This window comes from Doryrhamphus excisus, chromosome 3 (genome assembly GCF_030265055.1).
Source record: "Doryrhamphus excisus isolate RoL2022-K1 chromosome 3, RoL_Dexc_1.0, whole genome shotgun sequence".
Lineage (NCBI taxonomy): Eukaryota > Metazoa > Chordata > Actinopteri > Syngnathiformes > Syngnathidae > Doryrhamphus > Doryrhamphus excisus.
Window position 1 is genome coordinate 7,290,631 of NC_080468.1, and position 24,676 is coordinate 7,315,306.

The 24,676-nt window shown below is 42.4% G+C and overlaps 2 protein-coding genes across 5 annotated transcripts; both read right to left on the reverse strand.

Moving 5' to 3' along the window:
• Nucleotides 1-1,048: 1,048 nt before the first annotated feature.
• Nucleotides 1,049-3,236, reverse strand: ndufa13 (NADH:ubiquinone oxidoreductase subunit A13). The gene is made up of 5 exons (XM_058067100.1): nt 3,073-3,236; nt 2,576-2,654; nt 2,417-2,488; nt 1,337-1,406; nt 1,049-1,279 (listed from the first exon to the last, which is right to left on the reverse strand). The coding sequence occupies exons 1-5, from the start codon at nt 3,164-3,166 to the stop codon at nt 1,160-1,162; spliced, it is 435 nt and encodes a 144-aa protein (XP_057923083.1). The 5' UTR covers nt 3,167-3,236; the 3' UTR covers nt 1,049-1,159.
• A 186-nt stretch (nt 3,237-3,422) lies between these two features.
• Nucleotides 3,423-20,940, reverse strand: LOC131126315 (transcriptional repressor p66 alpha-like). 4 transcript variants are annotated; one of them, XM_058068700.1, is made up of 11 exons: nt 20,761-20,940; nt 11,918-12,384; nt 8,732-8,864; nt 8,365-8,490; nt 8,190-8,267; nt 7,990-8,109; nt 7,623-7,793; nt 6,126-6,384; nt 5,622-6,013; nt 5,296-5,542; nt 3,423-4,453 (listed from the first exon to the last, which is right to left on the reverse strand). In XM_058068700.1, exons 2-11 carry the CDS (start codon nt 12,379-12,381, stop codon nt 4,314-4,316), a joined length of 2,130 nt encoding a protein of 709 aa, XP_057924683.1. In that variant the 5' UTR covers nt 12,382-12,384; nt 20,761-20,940; the 3' UTR covers nt 3,423-4,313. The 4 variants fall into 4 exon arrangements, with proteins under 4 accessions (XP_057924683.1, XP_057924684.1, XP_057924680.1 ...); XM_058068701.1 differs by having other exon boundaries at nt 5,428-5,542; nt 7,623-7,796; XM_058068697.1 differs by having other exon boundaries at nt 7,623-7,796; nt 20,761-20,939.
• Nucleotides 20,941-24,676: the final 3,736 nt, after the last annotated feature.

Below are 24,676 nucleotides of genomic sequence, written 5' to 3' on the forward strand. Positions count from 1 at the left end.
ACATTCACACAGGTATTTGACCTGAGTATTGGTACTTTAAGTGTTATTTTGTACATTATATTTCTCATAGGTCTCATATTCAAGCTTACCCTGTTATGTTCTAAGTAGTTTTTATTCTTGTGAAGCACCTTTTTAGGATGTTGTTTGGATAGGTTAAATATATCCATATATTTTTTTGTCAAATGTGTACTTCAAGCAATACATCAGTGTATTGTAAGGGAGGCTTTAAAACTTTACATTTTGTACTACTACCCAATATAGTAGACCAGGATTAATTACTGGGACTGTGTTCCCTATGGAATTTCAAAGACTTGTGCCCGTCTCACTGCAGTAATAGTTGTAGTGACCAATGTAGAATACTACAGTCACAATTAGAATGCGTCTGATTTGTATTTTATTCAGCCATTTTATGCATAATTTAAGAAAAAGGGAAATTTTTATTAAATATGCTTTTTGCACTAATGGTCATCATAAACCACAATAGAGTATTTGAGCCGTGATGTAGCAAGGTACTATAACATTTTCATGGAGTGATGCAATCACGATTAGAGCCCTCCCTACCTGTAACAACCCTATAGTCACATTTGTGTTATTACTCAAATATTGTAGAAATCACAGAAAATGGGCCATTTAAGACTTGGTGTGTTGCTATAAATGTGCTCTGGTGCTACAGGAGCAGAGTGGTGGGTGGGTAGAAAGAGAATGGGGGTTTGGTTTTAGCTGTGGGGTACAGCTGTAACAGTAGCCCATGTTTAGTAGGGACTGTGCCTGTTAGAATTCAAACCTGCAGCTTCCCATCTGGGTGATTAATTAGCCAAACATTCCAGTAACATGACTGACAGTGACCAGTGTACAATACTACATATTTACAGCATCTCTCAATGCTTTACACTGTATTTGGATTGGAACTTAACCATTGTCATTCCTTGAGGCAAAAAATATGAAAAATGCTTCTATATGCATACAGCTTCCTATTTGTGCATTGGTACCCAAGCGCAATGAATTGCTTTTATTGCTTCCAAATATAAGTTAGAGACGTGCCCGTAAATGAGCTACAGAAAAAAGATGTTTAATAGAACATTTACAAGGTAGGCTTACAGTGAAGGCCCTAGTTAGGGCAGGTGTTTGGGGAATGGTGGCCACTAATGTTCAGGGTGCTTCACATATGCCGCAAGAAGCCAAAGCGCTTCTGTATAAACTCCTCCCGTGGCCTGAGGTTGAAGAGCTCCTCGGACGGAGGGGTGACCCAGCGGTCTGTGTGAAATACGCTCTCGCCGACCTGTGGATGGAAAACACTGTTAAGTGAAAGAACATCATTAAAATGTGAATGACTTACCTTCCAGCCTGGAACGTCTTTCATGATAACAGCCTCCTCTTCTAAATTTTCCCTCATCATGCGTAAGGTTCTGCCAAAGAAAGAGCATAGAATACAGGCCATTTTTCAATAAATACAATTAATTATTACGATTAATCTGAAGCTACAGTTTATTTTAGTGGAATGCATGCTGAGGCATTCATTCATTTTCTACCGCTTATCCTCACAGGGGATGCTGGAGCCTATCCCAGCTGTCTTCAAGCGAGTGGCGGGGTACACCCTAGACTGGTCGCCAGCCAATCACAGGGCACATATAGACAAACAACCATTCACACTCACATTCATACCTATGGACAATTTGGAGTCACTAATTAACCTAGCATGTTTTTGGAATGTGGGAGGAAACCGGAGAAAACCCACGCATGCACGGGGAGAACATGCAAACTCTACACCAGGGGTTTCAAACACGATGAGGACACTAGTTTGAGGCCCCCGCCTTGATATGAAAGTTTAATGTTAGTGCGGCCGGCACAAGTGTGATATGGATGCTGTATGGTATCATGTACCCAGAAAAAATTATTTGATTAATGTTCATGTTAAAGGTTAAATAACTGTTAATAGTTATCCTCCCTATCCGTGTGGAAGTGGTAAGTTTTTGGCTTTTTCAAGTTTAAAGGAAATAACTTGGAGGCTACCATTTAGGTTGCTAGCTCTCTAGTTTGCAAGTTAGCATGTGTCTCAAGACCCTGCAGTTGCGCAATATGTTGTAAATAAAAAGAGTATAAATGTGACTATAGTCGTGTTTTGTCATGTCTACAGGGCTCTAATAAAGCCTATCCCAGCTGTCTTCAAGCGAGAGGCGGGGTACACCCTGGACTGGTCGCCAGCCAATCACAGGGCACATATAGACAAACAACCATTCACACTCACATTCATACCTATGGACAATTTGGAGTCACTAATTAACCGAGAATGTTTTTGGAATGTGGGAGGAAACCGGAGTATCGAACTTGGGTCTCCTCGCATGCTAACCACTCATTCACTATGCAGGCATTTACTTTGGCAATAAACTGATTGGATAATACAAATTTCCTCAGTCACCTGCGGTCTTGCTCTGCCTGAAGTAGCGGCATTAGAGCTATCCTGGCTTCCATATCCTCAATCTGCAATCGCCTGTAAAGACATACAATCCAGCCATCATCTCCTTATGTCAAACTTCACATTACTAAAATACAACCAACCACCAAAAAAATTCCTTACCTCCTCTCCCGGTTCCACTTGAACAGTCTCCAGTAACCAAACACCATAACGCCAATGCCAATGCCAAACATGCTATAACCTGTTAAACAAGGATTTGGTTAGGCTGTGCGTCAAACATTTAAAGTACATTTATCTCAACACACTTTAGCCAATTCATCAGGTGCTTGAAATCAATGCAAATATTAGAGTTTGGTCATTTTCCCACATACTGCAACATGACTGCTACATGCACAAGCTAACTCGATACTACACGCTCAGACACCGACTTGCCACCGTCAAACAATGTAATTGTTCGAATTAAATAAATCGACATTAAATAAGTTAAATAAAAACATCATATACCATTATTATAAATGTACGAACGTAAACATTCATTTAACAGACACACATAACCGCTAACCTATTAGCACTGCGCAGCGAGTCAAGATAGCTAGCTGTGCTATGTGTTTACGAACTAAATCCGCATTTTAATTGAGACCAAAGAACGGTGCATGTACCAGATAGTCCTCTTTTTGGTAGATTTCTCTTGTAGTCAAATGCAGCATAACCTCCCGAAGGAGGCATGTCCTGCTTCACCTTGGACCCCGCCATCTTGCTCCGGCCTCCTCTGTTTCCTCCACAACACACCGATGACGTAAGAGACTCTTCTTCGCTTCGTCAGCGAAGCTCGGAACAGACACTCTAGCGCCCCCAAATGGCCGCGGTAGTAAAAGTACAGTTTGTTCATCAGGAATCATGTTTTGATTGAGATTTTTGAGAATGTAGTCTTCAGTAGAGTACAACTTAACTTATAGTTATGACATAAGTATGTAAAGGATGTATACATGAAAGAAACTAAAGCCAGTGCTTAAAATGTATATTTTTTATTATTTATTTAGGGGCTAGGAAAAAAGTAAACCAAAATAATTATGAACATTAATTTGCACAATGCAATTTAGCATGGGTAAGCGGAGAAATTCTGCAATGCGGTGAGAAGCTACAAGATATAAAACAAAAACGACTGAAAGAATTGGCTTGTGCTTCCCAGGTTCACAATGTGGAAATATTTGTTTTGCTCTTTTTAAGATGGAAAATCCAGCTATTTCAACCATGAAGATGAAACAAATTAAAATGACAAATGTTGACAGCAATATAAAATAAGCAAATGGTAATTACAGATGACAACACCATGCTTCTCTAGCTAAGGTGCCAAAAATGAACATGGGGGGGTTAAAAGGTCAGCATGCTGTTAAACAGAAAGAAGAAAACAAAGCTAAAAATAAACCTCTTCATTTGTGGAAACAACCACAATAGATTTGGAAAAAAAGAAACATCAGTCCAAAAAGAAAAGAACAAAAAATAACTTATTGCAAATACAAAATAAATTCCACCTTTTAACTACAAGGGATGGATGTAATGGAAAATTGTACAACTTTTGCCTGGTATGATTAGGTTTGAAACAATTTAAAAAAAAAAAAACATTCAAGTGTAATTTAACGTAATTACCCAGACACAAGTACCAAGTTTTTGTTTTTTTTATTTCTTTGCCCCAATCATATGAAAACTATCTGCACAGATGCTGATGGACAGCAAACCTTAAAACTAACAGAAAATAAGAAATCATACAAAAAAAAAAAAGATAAGAAAGGGAAGGTTTCTTCACTTTCAGATTGTAATTGCCATACATTCCTCCAGGGTGCGCTGTTCACCGTATTGTGAACAAAGAAGGTTCTAGATGGCATGTTTTCTGTTTTGTTATTCATTTCCATGTGTTTGCAGTCTGCGAGATGGACGAGCGTGAGGGTATCATGTCCAGCAGGTACTCCCTCTGACGTGCGTCCACGCTGGCTGAGGTCTTGTGTCCGCTCAGGCTGGGGTTCACGTAGGCCATGGTCACACCTGTGTGTGCATGGGGGGGGGGGCAGAACAACAGCAAGTCAGTTTAGTGCTTTAGTGCATCAAGATACACATAATGCGTATGGCTTATTTTGAGGCTAGGTCCACATACACAGGTATTTTTTTATATTTTTTCTTACATGGGTGTCAGCGTATTGTATTTGTTTGTGTCACATTTGCTCTCATCAAAGCACCTGCTCACATAGCCTAATGTAGAACATAGAACGTACGAGTCAAGCTGAAGAAGGTAAGTGGATTAACTCACAGGACCCAAATTAAGAAACATATACATACATTTCCAAAAACAATTATATACTGTATAAAATATAACCAAACAATTACAAATAGAAATGTTAAAGTGAAATAAAATAATATAGCTTGGTCCCTTATAAGGATATTACAGTGCCCGTTGTGATGAGTGTTTTAGCTTCCATACACTATTAAATAAATACACTACTTTCATTTTCTGTACCACTCATCATTAGGGTCACAGTTGAGCTGGAGCCGATGCCAACTGACTTTAGGTGAGATGTGGGCAACACCCTGGACGAGTCAGGTGTCAATCACAGGGTAAATATAGACAACATTTACACTTACGGACAATTTAGAGTCTCCAATTAGCTTCAAAATCTACATTGTAAAAATAGCTGCGTTGATGTGGACATAGCTTAATACCCCAAAAACATACAGACAGGCACAAGGGAGACAGGACTCCAGGAGAAATACTGGACCATCAGACGTGGGGGTTGGGGGCTGTGTGTGTCATCTGGAGGATTGCTTTGGGCCAGACAGGAGTTTTGAAAGAGAGCACCAGAGTCGGGCTGCTACGAGAGTCGCGAGTCTACCTTTGTTGCTGTTGCTCTGCTTCTTCCATGCAGTGGATGAGGCACTACCTCCTCCGCTCACATTCCTGCTGCCGCCGACTCCACTGCTGCTCACCTTTGAAATCTGGACAGAGCGCTGGGTCACGTGCTTACCTGGACGGCTGACCAAAGCGGCGGCCGCCACGGCACTCTGCAGCTGGGAAGAGGAGGAGAAGGAGTGGGGGACACCCCTCACCACGCTACTGTGGGACAGCTGGCCCTGGGAGCTCTGAGGGTGGCCACAAACAGATGTAGGATGCTTTACCATGTGAACAGAAGAACCAAGTCTCTCTCACCCTCAAACTCACCTTGATGGAGTGATGGTGGATGACGTTGGACCCTCGGTGCAGGGAGGATCGTGCTTGAGCCTGCTTCAGCTGCTGAGCTACCAGTTGCTCCGCCTTCAGTGACGACGAAGAGGATGAAGAGCTACCGTGGGAGATGGATGAAGACGTCTGCTGAATGATGCGCTGCTCGATTTCCTGCTCTTGCTGCAGCGCTTTGACGAAAGCGGCTTTCAGCCTGTTGGTGTGCTCGGCTTTCAGGGCCTTTTTCTGATTGGACGACATGCAGTCTTCGCAGAGGACGATGCCTCCTTTGGCCTTGTCCTGCCTCCACCTGCACGTGAAGTCGGTGTGGCACTGGGTGCACACGAAGGGGTCTCTGACGACCAGCTTGGGCAGAGCTACGCCCGTCTTTCCTGCATGGAGCCATAGAAAAAAATTAAATTTAAAAAGCAGACACCAGAGTTTCCCATACATTCATTTATTTGTGGCCACCACTAATCAGGTGTCCTAGTAAGGCAAACAGACCTCTGTGAATGGTATCCAGCAAGTTCTGGACCACTTCCTCGAGTCCCACCAAGTAGATGAACTCATTATTGGCCGCCGAAGGCAGGAAGCTAAACTCGGGAGCAGGAGGCTTGGGCGGCGGGATCTCCAAGAGGGTCTTCTCTAGTTGCTTCCGCAGAGCTAGTTTGGCTGCGGCTTGGCGGCTGGCTGGACTGTCGTTGGTGCCGACCAGAGTCACGCCGCCGCTCCCTGAGGAGGACACCTTCAAAGTGGACGAGGACTGTGAACACCAGATGGAAACAGAAGTTAGTACTGCATACAGTAATATCATCAACTTCACTGAAAAGTTATTAATCTTATTAAACAATATGCACCGTTGTCAGATTTACATAAAGGTGAACCACTGCTTCTACAAAATCAACATTCATTCATTAATTTTCTACCGCTTTTTTCCTCACGAGGGTTGCGGGGGGTGTTGGGCGAGAGGCGGGATACAGCCAATCACAGGGCACATATAGACAAACAACCATTCACACTCACATTCATACCTATGGACAATTTGGAGTCGCCAATTAACCTAGCATGTTTTTGGAATGTGGGAGGAAACCGGGGTACCTGGAGAAAACCCACGCATGCACGGGGAGAACATGCAAATGCCACACAGAGATGGCCGAGGGTGGAATTGAACCCTGGTCTCCTAGCTGTGAGGTCTGCGCGCTAACCAAAATCAACATTTGAGTGACAAATGATACAATGTCATATGAGACCCAGTTCAGGTCGCACCTAAAATTAATGAACTCAGCATGTGGTATGCTTTTTGTTTGGCTTTTTATCACATTTATTCCAATAGAATGAGCTGCAAGAGAATATGTGTCTATAGAAAAACATACTTAGTATAGAAGTCATCACAATCAATTGTTTTCACATTTAGCTCCAAACAGGGGTTTACAATTGCGATCCAAGGCACCCCATGATTCATTCATTCATTCATTTTCTACCGCTTTTCCTCACGAGGGTCGCGGGGGTTGCTGGAGCCTATCCCAGCTGTCTTCAGGCGAGAGGCGGGGTACACCCTGGACTGGTCGCCAGCCAATCACAGGGCACATATAGACAAACAACCATTCACACTCACATTCATACCTATGGACAATTTGGAGTCGCCAATTAACCTAGCATGTTTTTGGAATGTGGGAGGAAACCGGAGTACCCGGAGAAAACCCACGCATGCACGGGGGACAAAATGCAAACTCCACACAGAGATGGCCGAGGGTGGAATTGAACCCTGGTCTCCTAGCTGTGAGGTCTGCGAGCTAACCACTCGACCAACGTTCCGCCCGCACCCCATGATAATGTTGTGTTTTGAGTTAGACGATATTAGCATATATCTCAGTATTTTTGGAATGCCTGTACTTGTGATGCTGACGGTTCTCTGCTTTAGTATTAGCAGTGGTTCATTTATTGTAACTGTTGATGTAATTCTATACTTGCATATTAATAAATAAGGAGTAGGATACTGACCAGTGAGTTTGCACTAGTTCCTACTCTGATGAGGCCTGTCTGCAACATGTTTCTCTGGCCCTGGCCAGCAGGGGCCGAGGTCCTGGTCCCCAACAGTAACGGAGGCGGCCCGGAGCCTCCACCTCCGGTGGACGCCAACTGCTGCTGCTGCTGCTGGCGGAGAGCCTGGACCTGCTGTGGAGATAAAGATATGGGCTAAACAGGACGATGAGAGGTAGGGGAGCACAGAGGAGGACATCGGCGGCAGCGCAAAGGGCCCAGAACAGACATGGACCGGCAAAGAGATAAGAAGACCTACGTTTGAAATGTCTTGAAGGGTGAAAGAGGTATAAGCAAGCCCGCCCTGAGAAGCCTGAAGTTGACCCACCTGCGCTCCTCTAACAAGAGGCGGCATGATGATCTGGGAGCCATGTTTGGACGACACCTGCTGCCCTCCACGCACCAAAGGTGGGGGGATGACCGTGCCTGAAGTCCTGCCCGTCACCAGCTGTGCACAGAGAGACAACCAATGAGAGACGGTGTTGAATACAGTGTGAAAGTGTGTTGCGCCCGTGTGTGTTTTTTAACCTGTTGAGAGCTTTTGCCGCTTGCGATGGTCCCACGTATTAGAGGAGGTGGAGCGGAGGAGGTGGACACCCCCGAGGACTGAGGAATGGTAAGGTTATTATAGCAGAGTGTATGACTCTCTGTGTGTGCGCGTTTGTGTAAGCGAGTGCTGAAGTGGCTTCAGAGTGCCACTCACCTTCAGAGTGTCCCGCTGTAACTGGCTTTGTCGGAGCTTCTTCAGCAGCACCAGCTTGGCCTCCTCCAGCCTCAGCTCCTCTTTCAGCTGCTTAATGATGCGCTCGCGCTCGGCCGGGCTGCTCTTCTGCACTCAACGTATCACACTCAATTACTTCACACGCATTCACACTCCTGACGACAAACAACCGTGTCCGATCATGCGGGCTTCACGGCGAGACTCAATTCATAGCCAAATGAATTTAAAATTGAATCATCAGCTGATTTGGCCAATCTTTTAGCGCCGCAATAAGAGTGTTCAGGCCTGATCCCACTTCCTGTGTCCGTGTTTAGAAGCAGTGCATCACAGGAATAGTGCAACATCTCACCATGAGGAGGTCCGTGTCCAGCTCCTTCAAGTGGTTCAGACCATTCACCGGAGGACTCGGGGAGTCATTGTCTGACAAGATGATGATGTCATCATCCTCCTCAGGGGATGCAGGTCGCTTCTCTCGTTTGATGCTGCAGGAGGGAGGAAGAGTCAGTATTGATCATGTGACTGGAGAGGCCAGACAGGTTCAAAATGGCAGCTGGTGCATATGAAAGCGAGATCACAAGCAAATAATAAACGTCACATTTTTACAATAATCATCAACAAAGTCCACAATGTAAAAACTAGTATTTCAACAAATAGTATGTATAAAAATGTGTACACCGTACAATTACAATCACCCTTATGAATGGTTTTTAAATGACTTTCAAATGAGTTTTAGCTTATTATAAAGACAGAATAAATTGCTACAATCCACACAAGATTTAAATACGGCAGTAAGTTAAAATACCTAAACATGAAGCCCCAACCTAAGAAAACTGCAGTTAGTTACTTATAAACAAACAACAACAAACAATCCTAGCTAAAGTGGGACCAGGTGGGACTTTTACATTTATCTTAAATGTTATCGTCTTGTATGTTTTCCTCCACGCTCAACATCACTGGAACTGCACTGACTTGGATTCTATCACACCTCACTGACCATCATCAATTCATACTCATCAACCACTGCTCCTCTTCCAATGTCCCCCAGGGATCAGTGCCTGGCCCCCTACTCTTCATCCTGTATTTGCTTCCCAAAAGTAGCATCATCTGGCATTGAGGACTGCCGATATCCAGTTCTATATAGCCACCAAATCATCACACGCCACTCTCACTTCCTGTATCGCCAAAATAAAACAATGGATCGAACTCAACTTTGTCATAATTAGTCCCAAATTGCTCACAAATACTGCCAACAACTTTTCCCTCGTCGACAACATCTCCATTACTCCCTCAGCTCACATCTTTTCCTTGACAGAACCCTCTTCCTTTGAACACCACATCATCCAGATAACCCAAACTGCCTTTTTCATCTGAAAAACACCGCCCGTCTTCGCCCTTCACTCTCCTCTTCTACTGCTGAAAACCTCATTCACACTTTCATCACCACCAAACTTGATTACCGTTACAGCATTTTCTGTGGACTTCCAAGCCAAAGCTTCAATAAACTTCATTATATTCAGAACTCTGCTGCCATTTTACTCACTCATTCACTCTCGCCCTTGTGACCACATCACCCCTGTCCTCCTCACAGCCTCCACTGGCTTCCTATCCAATACCGTAAACAGTATAAAATGCTGATGCTTATTTTCAAAGCATTACATAATGTGTGCCCCCTATATCTCACAGACCTCATCCACTTTTACTCACCAAACCGTCCCCCTCGCTCCTCTGACACCAATCTCCTGTCCCCAAGTACCATACCTGGGGTGACCCCCTCTCGAACGCCCTCCCTGCACCCGCCTGTCTACCTCACCCATGAAACTCACGTTAAAACCATCTCTTTAAAACATGCTTATAATGTTAAATGTGCCCATTTTACTCAATTCTTTGTTGTTCTTATTTAAACTATATAATATATAGTTTAAATAAGAACAATAATACAGGACATATATTATATGTCCTGTATTATTTTGCTTTATTGTACATTGTACTGATTTCATTCCATTTGCCTTATTGTAAAGTGCCTTGGTAGAGTTTTTAGAAAAGTGCTTCAAATGTATTATTATTATTATTATTATTATTATTATTATTTACAGCCATGCACACTAGTGTGCAAACACTTGATTCAGATGTGAGATGCAAGGTTTTTTGTTTTACATAAACGACACACAAAGTGAAGACAATGATGTTGGATGGGCTTCCGTCCACACACATACAATGACGGATAATACATGTTTTTAAAGAATAGGTCCATGCATGCCAACATGCGGCCTGTCTGCCTGAGCTGCCCTCTTTACGTGTGTGTGTGTGTCTCTTTTCTCTGGGCTTAGCGCCATCATCACTTCCTGTGGATTAATCACTACTTCCAAAGAAGTCACATGACCTCAAAGTCATCATCACGTGATTCACTTTTCCTCCAACAACAACCCCCCCACCCCCCGCTTCTTCCACTGTGGAAACCATGGCAACGGCCGGCTGGAACCGGTTTGACACACGGCTTCATTTTGTGTGTGTGTGAGGGTTTTAGGGTTCAGGTGGGTGAGCTGTGAGGAAAATGGTGGCGGACTAAAGGTTAAAGGTTAAAAGTCGCTCTCTTCAGGACAGCTGTAGCTTCGTCAATAGCACTTGAAAATCACAGTCAGTGCATCAAACTCACTACAAGTCTCTTCAGGCTGTGGATCAATTAAACCTATTTTTATCTGATAAGTTTTGCCGTCATTGGCTATTATTAACGCTACTTTTCTTGTCTTGTCTTAGGGATCATCAAGATGTTTTCTGGCAAAATTGATAAAAGCCTTAATGTTCTTTTTGTTCAGCAATGGTTTTTGGTCTTTCTTATGGTGGAGTCATGAACACTAACATTAACTGATGCAAGTGAGGCTTGCAGTTCTTTGGATGTTGTTGGGAAGGTTCTCCACTCTTTCATGTTTTTGCCATTTGTAGACTATGGCTCTCATTGTGGTGTGCTGGAGTCCCAAAGCTTTAGAAATGGCTTTATAACTATGCAGGTATGTATTTTTTTTCTCCCTCAATAATAAAGCATTTCATTGAAAAACGACATTTTGTGTTAAATTGTGTTGCCATTTACTAATATTTAAATTTGTTTGATGATGTGAAACATTTAGTTGTGACAAAAATGCAAAAAAAAGACATCAAGACCTCGTACCGTTATTGCACATTACCGAAGCCGCCTAAAAGTATATCACAGACTTCATAATAGTAACAATAGTAATTTTTAATAACTTTTACTGGTAACTAGTTACTTTTGTAGTGGAGTAAATCAGTTAGTAACTCTTTTTTAATATCTAGACCCTAAATACAAGATGACCATTTCACAATTTTTATGTTTTTTTAGCTTTTATGTGGGTCAATACGATAATTCCCATTTAATTAATTTATTTTCCCAACTGCCCTGTGATTGACTGGCGACCAGTCCAAGGTGTAGTCCCATTTTAGGCCCAAGTCAGCTCAGATAGACTCGATCCCCTGCAGATAGCCAACATGATTAGTGGCATAGAAAATGGATGAAGTTTCTTACCCTTTGGAAGTGCTCATGTCCACAGGCTGTTCTCCAGTCTGAACCTCAACTTTGATGGTGGCCTTCACCTCGCCCGTAGCCAACATGCCACTGGAAGCCTTCGGCTCCGTCACTGGTAAGTGGTTCTTGGTATCCACGTCCGACTCCGCTTTCAGAGCCCTTCTGGTTCTGTCATTGCATCCAGTTTGATTGTCCGAGCTCGTTTCATGGGCGGCCTCGTCTTTCACTGCTAGCGCTGGTAACTGCGTCGGCTCCTCATTTGATCCAGTCTCAGTTGGACTCTGACCATCCTGTTCCAGTTCGGGGTCAGATTTAATGAGTGCTTGGGCAGTGGGTTCGGACAGGTCCAGCTTAGGCTTTTTGCTTTCATTGTTATCTCTGGAAGATTCTATTGTCTGGGGTGCAGCATCCCTTTCCAGCGCCCTCTTCTGGCTGCGTGTCTGGCGGACGTCCTCCTCAGACATCCCCTGTGGATACATCAACAAATTTGTATTAGGGCTGCACCTAATGAGGATTTTCTTGATTAATCTGTATAACCACACACCAAATCAATATGGCCCAAAGAACAAGGGGTTAGTGGTTTGGTAAAATATCAGAAAAGAAACAAAATGTCAGTTTTTCGAAGTCAAAGCTGATGTGTGTGAATATCTTGTCTTGCCTAAAACACAAACATAATGTCTGCTTTCATGAAAAAAATATGAAAAAATATTCACGTTTCAGAGGCGGAAATCAGACAATATTTACTTTTTCAATCAAAACAATCAAATATCTAAATGGTTGTCAATTAATTGGCTAATTGATTCATCTATTCATCAATGAATGATCAATTAATTGTTGCACCTCTGTATGATGCAGGCAAACTACAATAGAAAAGTTGTTATCCAGTTGAAAATAGTAAAGACTTTTGAGCTCCGTTTTGAACTGGATTTCTTCAACACATACTATGTATTGCATGTTTTATACAAAAGTAGCACAATACAAGCTAAGTAGCCAAGCAGTCTTCAGATATGTGTACATAATTAATGTTAGGTCGAAACATTTGGCTCCATTTCAAGATGAACTTTTTACTGTCTCCATTTAGATGTTGCTGCTCTTGCATATTTTGATCTTACTGCACTGCTCCGATTGTCTAGCGGACCAAACTGACCTTGACTCATCGGCAGCGGACACGGGGGTAACTAAAATGGCCTCCAGACAAAACAAACTGGCTTAGTGTGATCACATGACCAAGACGTGGAATTCGTTTCTCACGACAGATTATTAGCAACATTTTAGCGACGAGTGTTCTGCGCATGAAACTATAGGTATCATCATGAAATATGTGGGCCAAATGAGATCCCTTACTGTCTGATCTCTCAGTGCAACAAATGTACCGTATGTGGATATGCCAAACAGTGGTGGATACAAACAGATGCTTGTTCTGTATGTCTCTCTCTCTCTCTCTCTCTCTCTCTCTCACACACACACACACACACACACACACACGAGTGGTTCCACTGTGCACCAGCGCAAGCTCACACATTATCACTGCAACGCCCGCTGTGAATCTCTCAGGGTTAAATTAGAAATGAGGATCAAGGAGACATTAGGTCACATGCTTGTGGCTCGATAATGATAATGTGCATCTTCGATCCATATATGGATGTATGCGTGGAGTTCCTCATTGAATATGTGCAGTCACAGGGGAACCTATAACTGTTGGAATATTATTTTTAAATAGAGTAACACCCACCATGGAGAAGTTCTATTTTATAGATGGGTAATAATCGTAATAATAATAATAATTAGAGTTAGACCCTAACCCTAATTATTTCAGATGATCATTTAATAAAGTTGTACAGCTATTTCTCATTGAGTTTGACTTTTTACTCAAGGTATCTGCTTAACCCTAGAGTCAAATCTATCCGCTCAACAAAAGAGCACAACTAAAATGTGCAAAAAGTTGACCAACGTGGCACGCAGCAAGAGACGACCTTTGGTCAAAGTTCACAGAAAAGACTGTCAGCAGCAGTCGCCGATGCACACATGTACTACGATACCCTGTTGTGATTCACTGCAGTCGTGTTCTGCATCATATTTATGCGTACAGAACACATCTTACCCATGGTGTAGAAGCTTTTAATCTTCCCGGCGATAAATGACAGCAAGGTTGTTTATTTTTTAAGGAAAGAAATAAATAAAACATAACGAGGGTGGTTATGATGTGCCCATAAAACAAGTCAAAATAATACAGAAAGCCTATGTACCAAACCAGTGATAACAGCTGACTAAGGATAACAGCTGACTAGGCTTTTTTTTAAATATATATATATACTGTATATACACACACACACACATACAGTATATCTTACATCACCAAGACACACATGACATGACCCTTCCCAGGATTCAGTGGGACACACAAAGCACTTTTCTCGAGAACTGGTTCAAACCAGTTGGCTTGTGTGTGTGTGTCTGTGTGTGCGTGAAGCTGAAGCTAGTTTTAACCCTCCAGGTGCTGGATCAGACACACGGCTTCTACAGTGGCGGCCATTATACAGTGTCAGTGTCTGTGTGTGTGTGCATGTCTGTGGACAGTATGCTGTGATGGCATGGAGTATGTACTGTATGCTGGGAGCTGATGCTGGTGGGGACGCAGCCACGCACCCCATGACCTCAGGCCAACTCGATCTCTCTAACACGGGGTCTGAATGGCTGACAGGTTTCACATTTCATCTCCGTGGCAGTTTTTACACACATTTCCTTCGAGCCCACACACACACACACACACGCATATGGCGGACCACACCACCACCCACCCACGTACATGGCATCACAAACAACCAAGGCAGCCTCTAAAGACAACAAAAATGTCAAGACATAATTCCACACAAACAAACTTCAAACGAACTTCAGCATTTCTAGTACACTTCCACAATAAACAGCCAAATTGTGTAGGTGTCCTGGGAATGACGTTTGCACTCCCAAGTATTGCGCCACAGTTTTCATTCATTCAGCCTTCCCAACTGCATGTGGTGCAAAAGTCAATAGCAACACACACACACATAAAAAGTATATTTTAGTACCAGCGTTTGGGCAGCCATGTTGGACACACAGTCAGGAGATCGGGAAGACTGTGTGGAGTTTGCATGTTCTCCCTGTGGGTGTGTGGGTTTTCTCCGGGTACTCCGGCATGTTAGGTTGTCCATCGGTATGAATGTGAGTGTGAATGACTGTTTGTCTGGGTCAGGATCGTGTGGGTTGGCTGGTGGGGTTGATGGTTGGTGCTACGGGGTTGTGTCCTGGGGTTTTGTCGGGGTGCCCGATGTTCTCACAATTCTTTTTTGTTGGTTTTTGTTTTGTGATTCTGTGATTATATGTGTGGAATAATCACTCACTGAATTGGCAACTGCTCTGGCTTTTCAGACATGCGTAGCAATGGAGTGCATATTGTATATGTTTATATGTGATGTACATTAATGTAACATGTATTAATATGCATGTCTGAAATCAATTAAGAAAGAGAGAATCTATATACGGGCTCTGCAATTGGCTGCCGACCAGCCTCATGCCTGAAGTGAGCTAGGATAGGTTCCAGCACACCCCTGCAATCCTAATAAGGATATGTGTCATTAAAAATGGATGAATATATACTATACATCAATCAAGAATTGAAGTGAAGAAAAAAAAAATGAATTAATTTTCATTTTAGTTTTCCTATGCAGATTTTTTTTACTGCAAGTAGACATACAGTACATATACATATACTTTGTTTAAAAAGTTTTTAACAATCAAGCATTTCGCTCACATGTGTCAAACTCATGCCATGGAGGTCCAAAACACTGCAGGCTTTCTCTCCAACCAGTTTCTTCAGCAGATCATTTAACTGATGAGCACCTCCCCTCACACTGAGGCCTTGTCCACACATAGCAGGGCATTTGTAAAACCGCATTTCCCCCTCTCCGTTTATGAAAAAAATAGTATCCATACAACCTCTTTTTTTTTGTTTAAGTGCACCCACACCTCACCGCATAAATGCAATGGATAATGGGGAGGACCGTGACATTCAGAAATTGTCGCCCCATTCCTCTGGGAGAACGATTTCCATCTGAAAGTTCTCCAACCAGCTTACAGTGCGTCCTGGTCAGACCCAAAACCGCCGTCTGAGCCTGTTAGGAGGCAGATGCTTTGGACATGGAATGGTTATTTGAGGGAAAATGGCCGACCTCAACATGCTTCTTTGCCTCTGTTCTTCAACGTGAAGCAGTATTTGGGCTTGCAAAGAGTGCTTGAACAGTAGCTATGACCAACGCAGTTCTGAGGGCATCGATGTTGTTTCTGATGTGTGGAAACAACATCTGTGTGGTCAGAGGTTTTCAAAACCTTTGTTTTTAGTCCCAGACATCTGCAGGCTTGTGTCGATGATAAGCCAAATCGTAGAAAAATAACTTTTAGATACCCTCCTATGTGTGGACAGGGCATGAGGAGATGTTGATCATTAAAATCACCTGCTTTAGTGACCGGCTGCAAAGAAAACGTGCACTGTCTTGGCCCTCCGTGGTATGACTTCGACACCCCTGACTTAGTTGATGACCTATTGTTCCAGACAGGAAATGATCTCAGAGAGAATCAACAGCACCGCTGCTGTTGCATCCAAGTAACGCACTTGATTTTGCCCCAGCGTAACGCGTCTGGTCCGCCCTTGCCCAGCTCTAACCAGGGTCCACCGATGAGACGATAGCCGACCAGCTAAAAGCCCGAGCTGTCAACTCCTCATCGAGGGCAGCTCTTTAGACGTCAGTGAGGTTTACTCACACAGCCATCCCCTGCTGGCCTACGTCAACCTGTCCAGTCAAACCTGCCAACAGACTTTTCTTTTTTTTTCCGTCCAGCAGCTACATCAAAAACACAAACTGGCTTTCACAAATACAAAATGTGAGCTACGCTACTATCAGGCCTGTGAGCATCGACACCTGTCATGATTTCTGCTCCTGCCTTAAAGAGGTTCTTCCTTTTTGTCAGTCAACCAGTCTGTCACTCAATAGCTTGCAGATTCTCTCAACTGTCCTCAATTGTAGCAAACACATTTACAGTTTGTGTGGAACATGGAATATCCACCCCCTCTTTCTGAGCTCCTGTCAAAATATGGTGACATTTTTCATTAGTTCAGCCATAACTAGACACACACACACACACCTTGAAAAGACCTTATCTGCTCGCTGTAGACAGTAAAACCTGGGAGGAAGTTAAATGCCCTTAAGGTTGACTTTAACCAACATTTTCAGGGAAAACTATAAAGTTGTACAAAGGTTCAGCCTTTCTACCAGCGAGCCTGAAAGGACTAATTCTAGATGCCTGCAAGAGAAGAGAAAAAAAAACTCACTAGCTTTGAAGTACGAAGACTCTAAGCCGTGTCCTAACAATTTTGTCCACTTTTCTGTTATTAATACATTTTATTAGTGGTATCTTCTTTTTACGCTTGTGGGACAGTGGTTACAACCTGTCACTTAAGTTATGATTTGAATGTTTTTAACAGTGGTTCACTTATCTTTACACTATCATTAATAAAGCATTTACAATGGCCACCCTGAAACCAATTATTTCAGTATTGCTTTATTTCCCATAGCATACAATGGTTTCCAAAGTTAAACAAAACAAAGGTCAACCATCAAACCCGTAATGTACTTACTGAGTTCAACCTCAAAGTTTCCACTATTGCCCGATAACACTAACACTCATACACAACAGAACAGCAGCCCAGTACACAAATTACCACAATTTGTGTTGTTTCTGATCAGCAAAGTGGCATTTTATAGCATGTGGAGCGCAACAATGTTAAAAAGAGTCCAACATCACACATAGCTCAGTAAAAACCTTCTCAACTCTTCTTTATTTATCTCAGCACAAAAGCATTTCCAGACAATGCCTCTGTGATTGTTTACCCTGCTGTTTGCATGAAATGTTCTTTCTAGACGGTAGTAACATCTACTAATAGCACATAATTGTACCAACCCTAAATGGAACGCAGATATTTAATAGTTAAATTACCTCACAGTAATTATAAGCCATAATGACACGCATGGCAGTCAAAATTAGAACAACAAAGCTACACTGATAAACCAACTGACAAAAGATATACCCTCAACATCACCATTATCATAAGTCTATTTGAATGCTTTCTTTCCCCAACCAAACAGCCCTCCAAGTCTGCTTCTGCTGTGAAATTGGGAGTTCTTCTTCAGTGATCTCCATCAGGAACGTGAATAGAGTCCCTTCTTTATAGAAATTGGCAATGTATTACATTTTCACTGGTCACAACATTAGGTACACCTGCACATTCTAACAAGATATCAAAATCACCTAGAGTCAGTTTTGAGCATGCACCATAAATAATATAATAGGGCCAAGAACCATATTCAGTAACGTAAACTTGAGCAAATACTATCACAGTATTATATGGTATTGCATAAGGCTGGTGAAATCTAATAACTAATATTGTGTAATAAGACCTGAGTATTTCATCAAGTACAAACATTGCCACAGCTTAAGTTAAACAATAATATCTGCTGCCTCAACAAGAAAATGCTGCTTTTAGTCAACACAACATGAATACACATTGGCTCCTGGTATACGTAATACTCTGTGTTTAAAATACTCGAGTTAATCCTTCAAATCAGACAACAGCAACATTTGTTTAAACTGGTTTGAAGAGACGTTTACATGCAGACATTAATCAGATTCCAGGCATAGTTCCTTCTCTCCATATTGTCACACTTCTGTGTGATGTTAAGTTGGGCATTCCGTTCTTACTTCACTTAATTAAGACTATAGTACCTCACTCATGTAAATATATTCATCTATTAAATATTGTTAGCAACGTTATCTAGTGTAGAGAGGCAAATAAGACTTTTTATAGCTTATCTGCCATCGTTATTGTTCAATTATTACTGACTAACTACGCCATTGCACACCTTTCGAAGTTCTGCATCAATGTTGAGCTTGTGCTTGGGGCGGTGTTTTCAGGGGAGTCAACCCAGTGAGCATCCATGAGACTTCATGACTATTTTATTCCAAATGTAAAGCAAAAATTGAAGTAGAAGCCTGAACAAGCTGCATGCTCACAAAACGAGTCACACACAGACAGGAAATTATATACAAAACCAATCACAGCCCTTAAAGCTATGTGGTTGGGTGAGGAGTAGCAGGAGCACACGACAGCGCCTAAACGCAGGAGTATAATCCAGGCTTAAAGGTGCCGTCTGTCTTGGTTAGGTACTGAAATGGGTGCACTAACATTTGACCGTATCATATCCTGCTCTCCTTCTCATATGTATGCATATGAGCATGCACACTACTGTGATAGCCTTCCAGCACAACAACAGATCTCATTCAGTTAAATTGATTATTGTGATGATTATAGACATTTTTGTGAAATCTGTTCTGTGAAACCACTGTTGGTAGTATAATATTCTAGCTAATGGTGGTGGTGTTTTACTTTCTGGGTGAAAAACAAAACAACCAATCCACGGTATACCCCCGTCTCGCCCATAGACAGCTGGGATAGGCTCTAGCATACCCGTGACCCTAGTGATGCAGTTGCAGTTTTCCTTTAAGCCCCAGGCATCGTCCCAATACTTTTGTTCAACTTGATCACGCAAGTAGGTACCGGTTATAAAAGTTAAGTTAAATTTTACATCTACAGTGGTTAACTTCTTTTTACACTGGAGTGACGGCTGTTAATCCTGTGTACACATGCAAGCACACCTGGTCCCCATTTCAAGAGTGTAAGAAGGTGTTCACATGCCTTTCAATCCATCAATTTTACATAATAATTTAGTTTTCTTTCGTGCATGTAAACCCACTGAGTGTGTATGTGTGGTGTGCGTGCGCGCGTGAGGGAGAGTGTGTGCGTGTCGAGTCAAAGTGTGTATGTGTGTGTTCAGCTTTAAGAGGAGGAAGACTCGGGTTGTCACAGCGAGAAGTAGGAAGATTAGCTACAAGATAGCACAACCAACGCTGACGACTGCCATGGGGCTCAAAACGGACAACAGCCCTCCGTGACCTGCCTCACACAGCTCGGGAGAGCACAGAAAGCAAAGTCGGCCCTTTAAAAACTAAAGCCAGCCCACAGTACATGTGCAACTAGCCGGCTTTTATTGTTGACACTGCATGAGAGGAGGCGTTAGCTAACATTAGCTACGCCGCACAAAACAACAACAAGCAGCCACTTTAGCTCACAGGTTCAAGGCTCAAATGAAGCCACCAAATACCGACACACACTTCCAGGCAAGGTGATAAAACAACTCAATTTGCTTCGAAACGAGACCCATACAGCTAGAACCGCCGAGACCGAATCGCTGACCTGGCTGCTCCCCGATGCGGGTCAGCCGTCAACCTCAACCGAGGGAGACAAACTTTGAAAAGAACAATGTTTTGTTTTGTTTTTAAAAAGTAAAACTTAAGTGTGCTTAGCGATTACCTGTCTACCCTCCCCTCCCGAGGGGGAAATGGCCGGGTCGGAACTCGTTAATACTACCGACCGGCCCACAGCCGGAGCTTGCCGCCGACGATGAAACGTTATAATCCTCGCTTCATTTGACCACTTCTACCGAGAAAGAGGCAGTGGGACAAGCTTTAGAACGCATACAAAGACATATTTTGTGCCCGAGAGGTACACTCTCTCCTTCCCGGGGCTCAACCTTTGGCTCTGCGGAGAAGTGTTACTTTTCAACAGCCCATCAGCGTCTTTATCGTCACAGATAGGTGGAGGAAGACCTGGCTCCTCTCGACGAGACCGAATAAAAGGCTCCCCTCGATCCACTCGCTGAAAACTTCAGCTTCAACCCCCCCTCCAGTCAACTTACTCGGTCGCTTTGTCGTCCGCTCTTCGCCGATGGTCGACCAAGGAATGTTTAATGTGCGGTTAACCTGGATTAATCGTTGCTTTTTTTGAAATCCAGGGGATATCCTCCTTTTTCGGCCCTCCCCGCTGCCGCGTCTGTTGCCAAATAATGCGCCTCAACACACATGGAGCCGCTGCGTCCTCTTAGTGGGCATGCGCACCTCGGCATACCAGGGCGACCGGATCACATCATGTAAGCCGTTGACCACCAAGCGCCAAGGTAGGATGAGTAAAAAAGTCAGGGGTCCCCCCGGCTCCTCTGGGGTCTTCCAGCACTTAACTGCTCCCTTCAACTTGACACACAACTCATCATTTGCCCCACACTACATGTTATTAATGTGTATATTATACACTCATCTGACATAAACAATAGAACACTTGATACATAGACATGCAACACAGACAACAAAGTAAAAAAGTCACTCAGAAATGACAAAACTGGATATACTGCAAAAGACAGCCAAGAAGCTGGACTGGATCATCAACCTGTCAAATATGGAAATTGTGTTAATTGCTCCAGGGTGTAAAGCAATGAATACTCCACAAGTATGTCCACATAACTTCAACACACTGTATAGTTGGCAAAACGAAACCCAATGCTTTTGTTCACATCAGCCGTTTGTGTTTATTAACGTACAAATACCAAGAAGGTAATCATGTTGCACATTTCCAACAAGAACTATATATTTATGTTAGTGTTTTCACATATAGTCCATTTTAACTCCTTATAGTGGATCTTAAAGTGAATCAATGGAATAGGAATATTCCGCTCCTTTTTCCTGTTCACATTCCAAGTCAGTTTGAAATAGGATACTTTTCTTGTCAGATCTGATGCCACATGAGGCACTACAATGGCACTGCATGACAAGGTGAATCTGCACCACGTTGAGTTCAAATTACACTGGTGTCTTTGCCACACTGTTTTTTTTAATGACTCATATCTAATAACACTGTGTTTACATCTACTGAACTTCTGACAATCCACATAAACAACTACATAAGTGTCATTTGAAGCCTGAAGTGTAAGTCCATCCTCAAAATTGATCTAAAGCCAAAAGAAAAGAGATACAGCTCTTTTGAAGTTCACATTACAAGATATTTTGAAATGGGATCTACACCAGAACACTCTCTCCGTTTTATGCCAGTTCCAATGCCATTTAAGGCAGTATAATGACAAGTGAACCTGGACCACTTTGTGTTCACATTGGACCAGTAGATGGTTTCAGTTTTTTCAGTTTTCACTACAAATGGGTCCAAATTAGGCTGTGGTTACAAATTTCTCTGATTTGTATTGAATTCAATTCCACTTCCTGTAATTCAAATTGAAAAACCTCCTGTGGGGTATAGTCAATTTAAATTCAAATTCATCCATTTCATTTAATTGAATTGTGAAATTCCTCCTCTTCTCCTCAGCTATCTCCTCATAACAGCACATGGAATCCATGACCCCTGTTGCATTCTTTAGCATTCAAAACTCTTGATACCAAATGATGGTCGCAATAGTCGTTTCTGACAAAAGTAGCGGCCAATCTTGGTGGCGGTGTCTCCCCTCTGAGCTTTTTAAGATGTTGATTTTTACTTCCATTGTAATGGATTTCCATGTGATGGCCATATTGCCGCTTGGGAGACATAATGAAGTGTAAAAAGTTATCTAAAAAGCAATGTTATTCTTCCTCAGTGTAACTGAGCAGGCACACACTGTATTCATCCACCCAGCTCAAGGAAAACACTTTCTCGTGCACGCACCGCTCGCATTATTCCGCTAGCACACACTCTAACTACTTCTCAAGCAAGTCTCATATTTACAGGCTAAAATTAAGTTATGGGACTGTGTTTGTAAAAACAGAACACCGTAGATCAGGGAACCTCCATAGTGTAAAGCCTTAGTTTTGGAGCATTGTCATTCTGTACTTTTCAACACACTCGACTAAGTCTAAGTGGATTTAAACATGAATCAACTGAGAAGTGACTCAGCTCTTTTTTGCATTCACATTACTAGTCAATTTGAAATTGGATCCACTTTTCTTTCTTTCGGCTCAGTCGGCACCTCAGGCAGTATAAGAGAATCAACCTTGAGCAGTTTGTGTTCACTCTGGACCGATTTATGGTCTTAGTTCAGTCTGCTCATTTATGCTGGATTTACTTTTTATTTTACACTATTTACAGGTATTTTCAAGTGGCCAAATGCAATATCACAATTTTAAAATCCACATAAACAACCGAGTAGGTGTCACTTGAAGTAAATACTGTAGATGCAGCTTTCGTGTGGCGCATTCACATGTTTGCTAAGCCTTGTCACAAAGAAAAATATTCATTCATTAATTTTCTACTGCTTATTCTCACGAGGGTTGCCTGGCGGGCATGCTGGAGCCTATCCCAGCTGTCTTCGGACAAGAGGCGGGGTACACCCTGGACTGGTTGGCAGCCAATAACAGGGCACAAACAACCATTCACACTCACATTCACTTTACATCATCAATAATGAAATATATTTTATGTTACATTAAAATAAAAACAAAATATTAGAATTTCTACAATATGCTAGTCAGAAATAGCATGTTTATGGTGGTAACCAATTTATATCATTAATTATGTAACATTTTTTAGTGTTGTCTGTCTCTTATAATGAGAGACGGAGCCATAAAAGCATCCCCACAACTTTATTCTGTTTTTGGAATGTGGGAGGAAACCGGAGTACAAAGAACAATATATACGTATGTTATATAAATTCCATACATACTGTATGTCTGCATTTACAACCGGTCCAGTGTGTACCACTGGGATAGGCTCCAGCATACCCATGATCCTAGTGAGGATAAGTGGCATACAAAAGGATGGATGGATGTCTACATTTGTTTTGTTTTGCCAATTGAAGCTCCTATATCATTACCTTGTATGCACAGCGTGTATGGTTAACAACTATTAGTAGTCTATTCTTGACCTGGAGAGTGGGGGTTGTAAAGTTTTAGACCGAGTGAAGACCCAAAAAATATTAAAATCAGTTGCTGGAGATTTGCCAATTAGCCTTGGGCAAGCACCTAACTGCTTGGGGCGCAACGTTATTCATTGTGTAGCCTCCTCACTTCTGTTTGTACACGTACTGTATTCCTGGTTACGTGTATGTGGAGGCAAATAAAAACACTTAACAGTGTAAAGTAGAATTTCCCCCTTAAGGGATTGTTCTTTTTCTTAACTTATTTGTGTTAAATTACCTCAGTATTATGTGTATCATTAAAGATATTATCTTGTCTTTTTTTTTTTTACCTTAAGGCACTGAGCTTAAATAGTCGAAAGAGTTCCTTGGAAGAATTTGTTGCTGAATTATGTTTTTTTTTTCTGTGAGCAGTCATAAAATGTTTGTTTCATTTACTTTTTCAAATCATGTGTGTCCTTTCGGTGGTGTGTAACCAGCATCAACAGTCTTGATTGTTGCTTTCAGCATAAGAGTCAATGCGTCATTGCAAAATGTGGTCTCAAACACAGATGCTTTATTGTGAACAGTTGCTGGGCAGTTTTGGCATGTCATTATTTTCTCACTTTTTCCATTGAAGGCTATGCAGCAAATGATGCAAAACTGTGCAGGTGATTGAATTAAGGACTAATTTTAAATCATGCATGTAGTCCGGAACAAATGACAGTACAGACTTCCATCAAGGTCAAGCATTCTTAATTTGGACTAAGTCGAGGTCAAGTGGTTAGCACGCAGACCTCACAGCTAGGAAACCAGGGTTCAATCCCACCCTCGGCCATCTCTGTGTGGTGTTTGCATGTTCTCCCCGTGCATGCGTGGGTTTTCTCCCGGTACTCCGGTTTCCTCCCACATTCCAAAAACATGCTAGGTTAATTGGCCACTCCAAATTGTCCATAGGTATGAATGT

Coding starts and splice junctions, on each gene's coding strand:
- ndufa13 (XM_058067100.1), bottom strand. CDS start 3,166: ATGGCGGGGTCCAAGGTGAAGCAGGACATGCCTCCTTCGGGAGGTTAT. Junction 2,655..3,072: donor ACCAAAAAGAGGACTATCTG/GTACATGCACCG, acceptor CTTGTTTAACAG/GTTATAGCATGTTTGGCATT. Junction 1,280..1,336: donor AAGACGTTCCAGGCTGGAAG/GTAAGTCATTCA, acceptor TTCCATCCACAG/GTCGGCGAGAGCGTATTTCA.
- LOC131126315 (XM_058068697.1), bottom strand. CDS start 12,381: ATGTCTGAGGAGGACGTCCGCCAGACACGCAGCCAGAAGAGGGCGCTG. Junction 8,865..11,917: donor GACATGAGCACTTCCAAAGG/GTAAGAAACTTC, acceptor TCCCTCCTGCAG/CATCAAACGAGAGAAGCGAC. Junction 8,110..8,189: donor GCGGCAAAAGCTCTCAACAG/GTTAAAAAACAC, acceptor CTCTGTGCACAG/CTGGTGACGGGCAGGACTTC.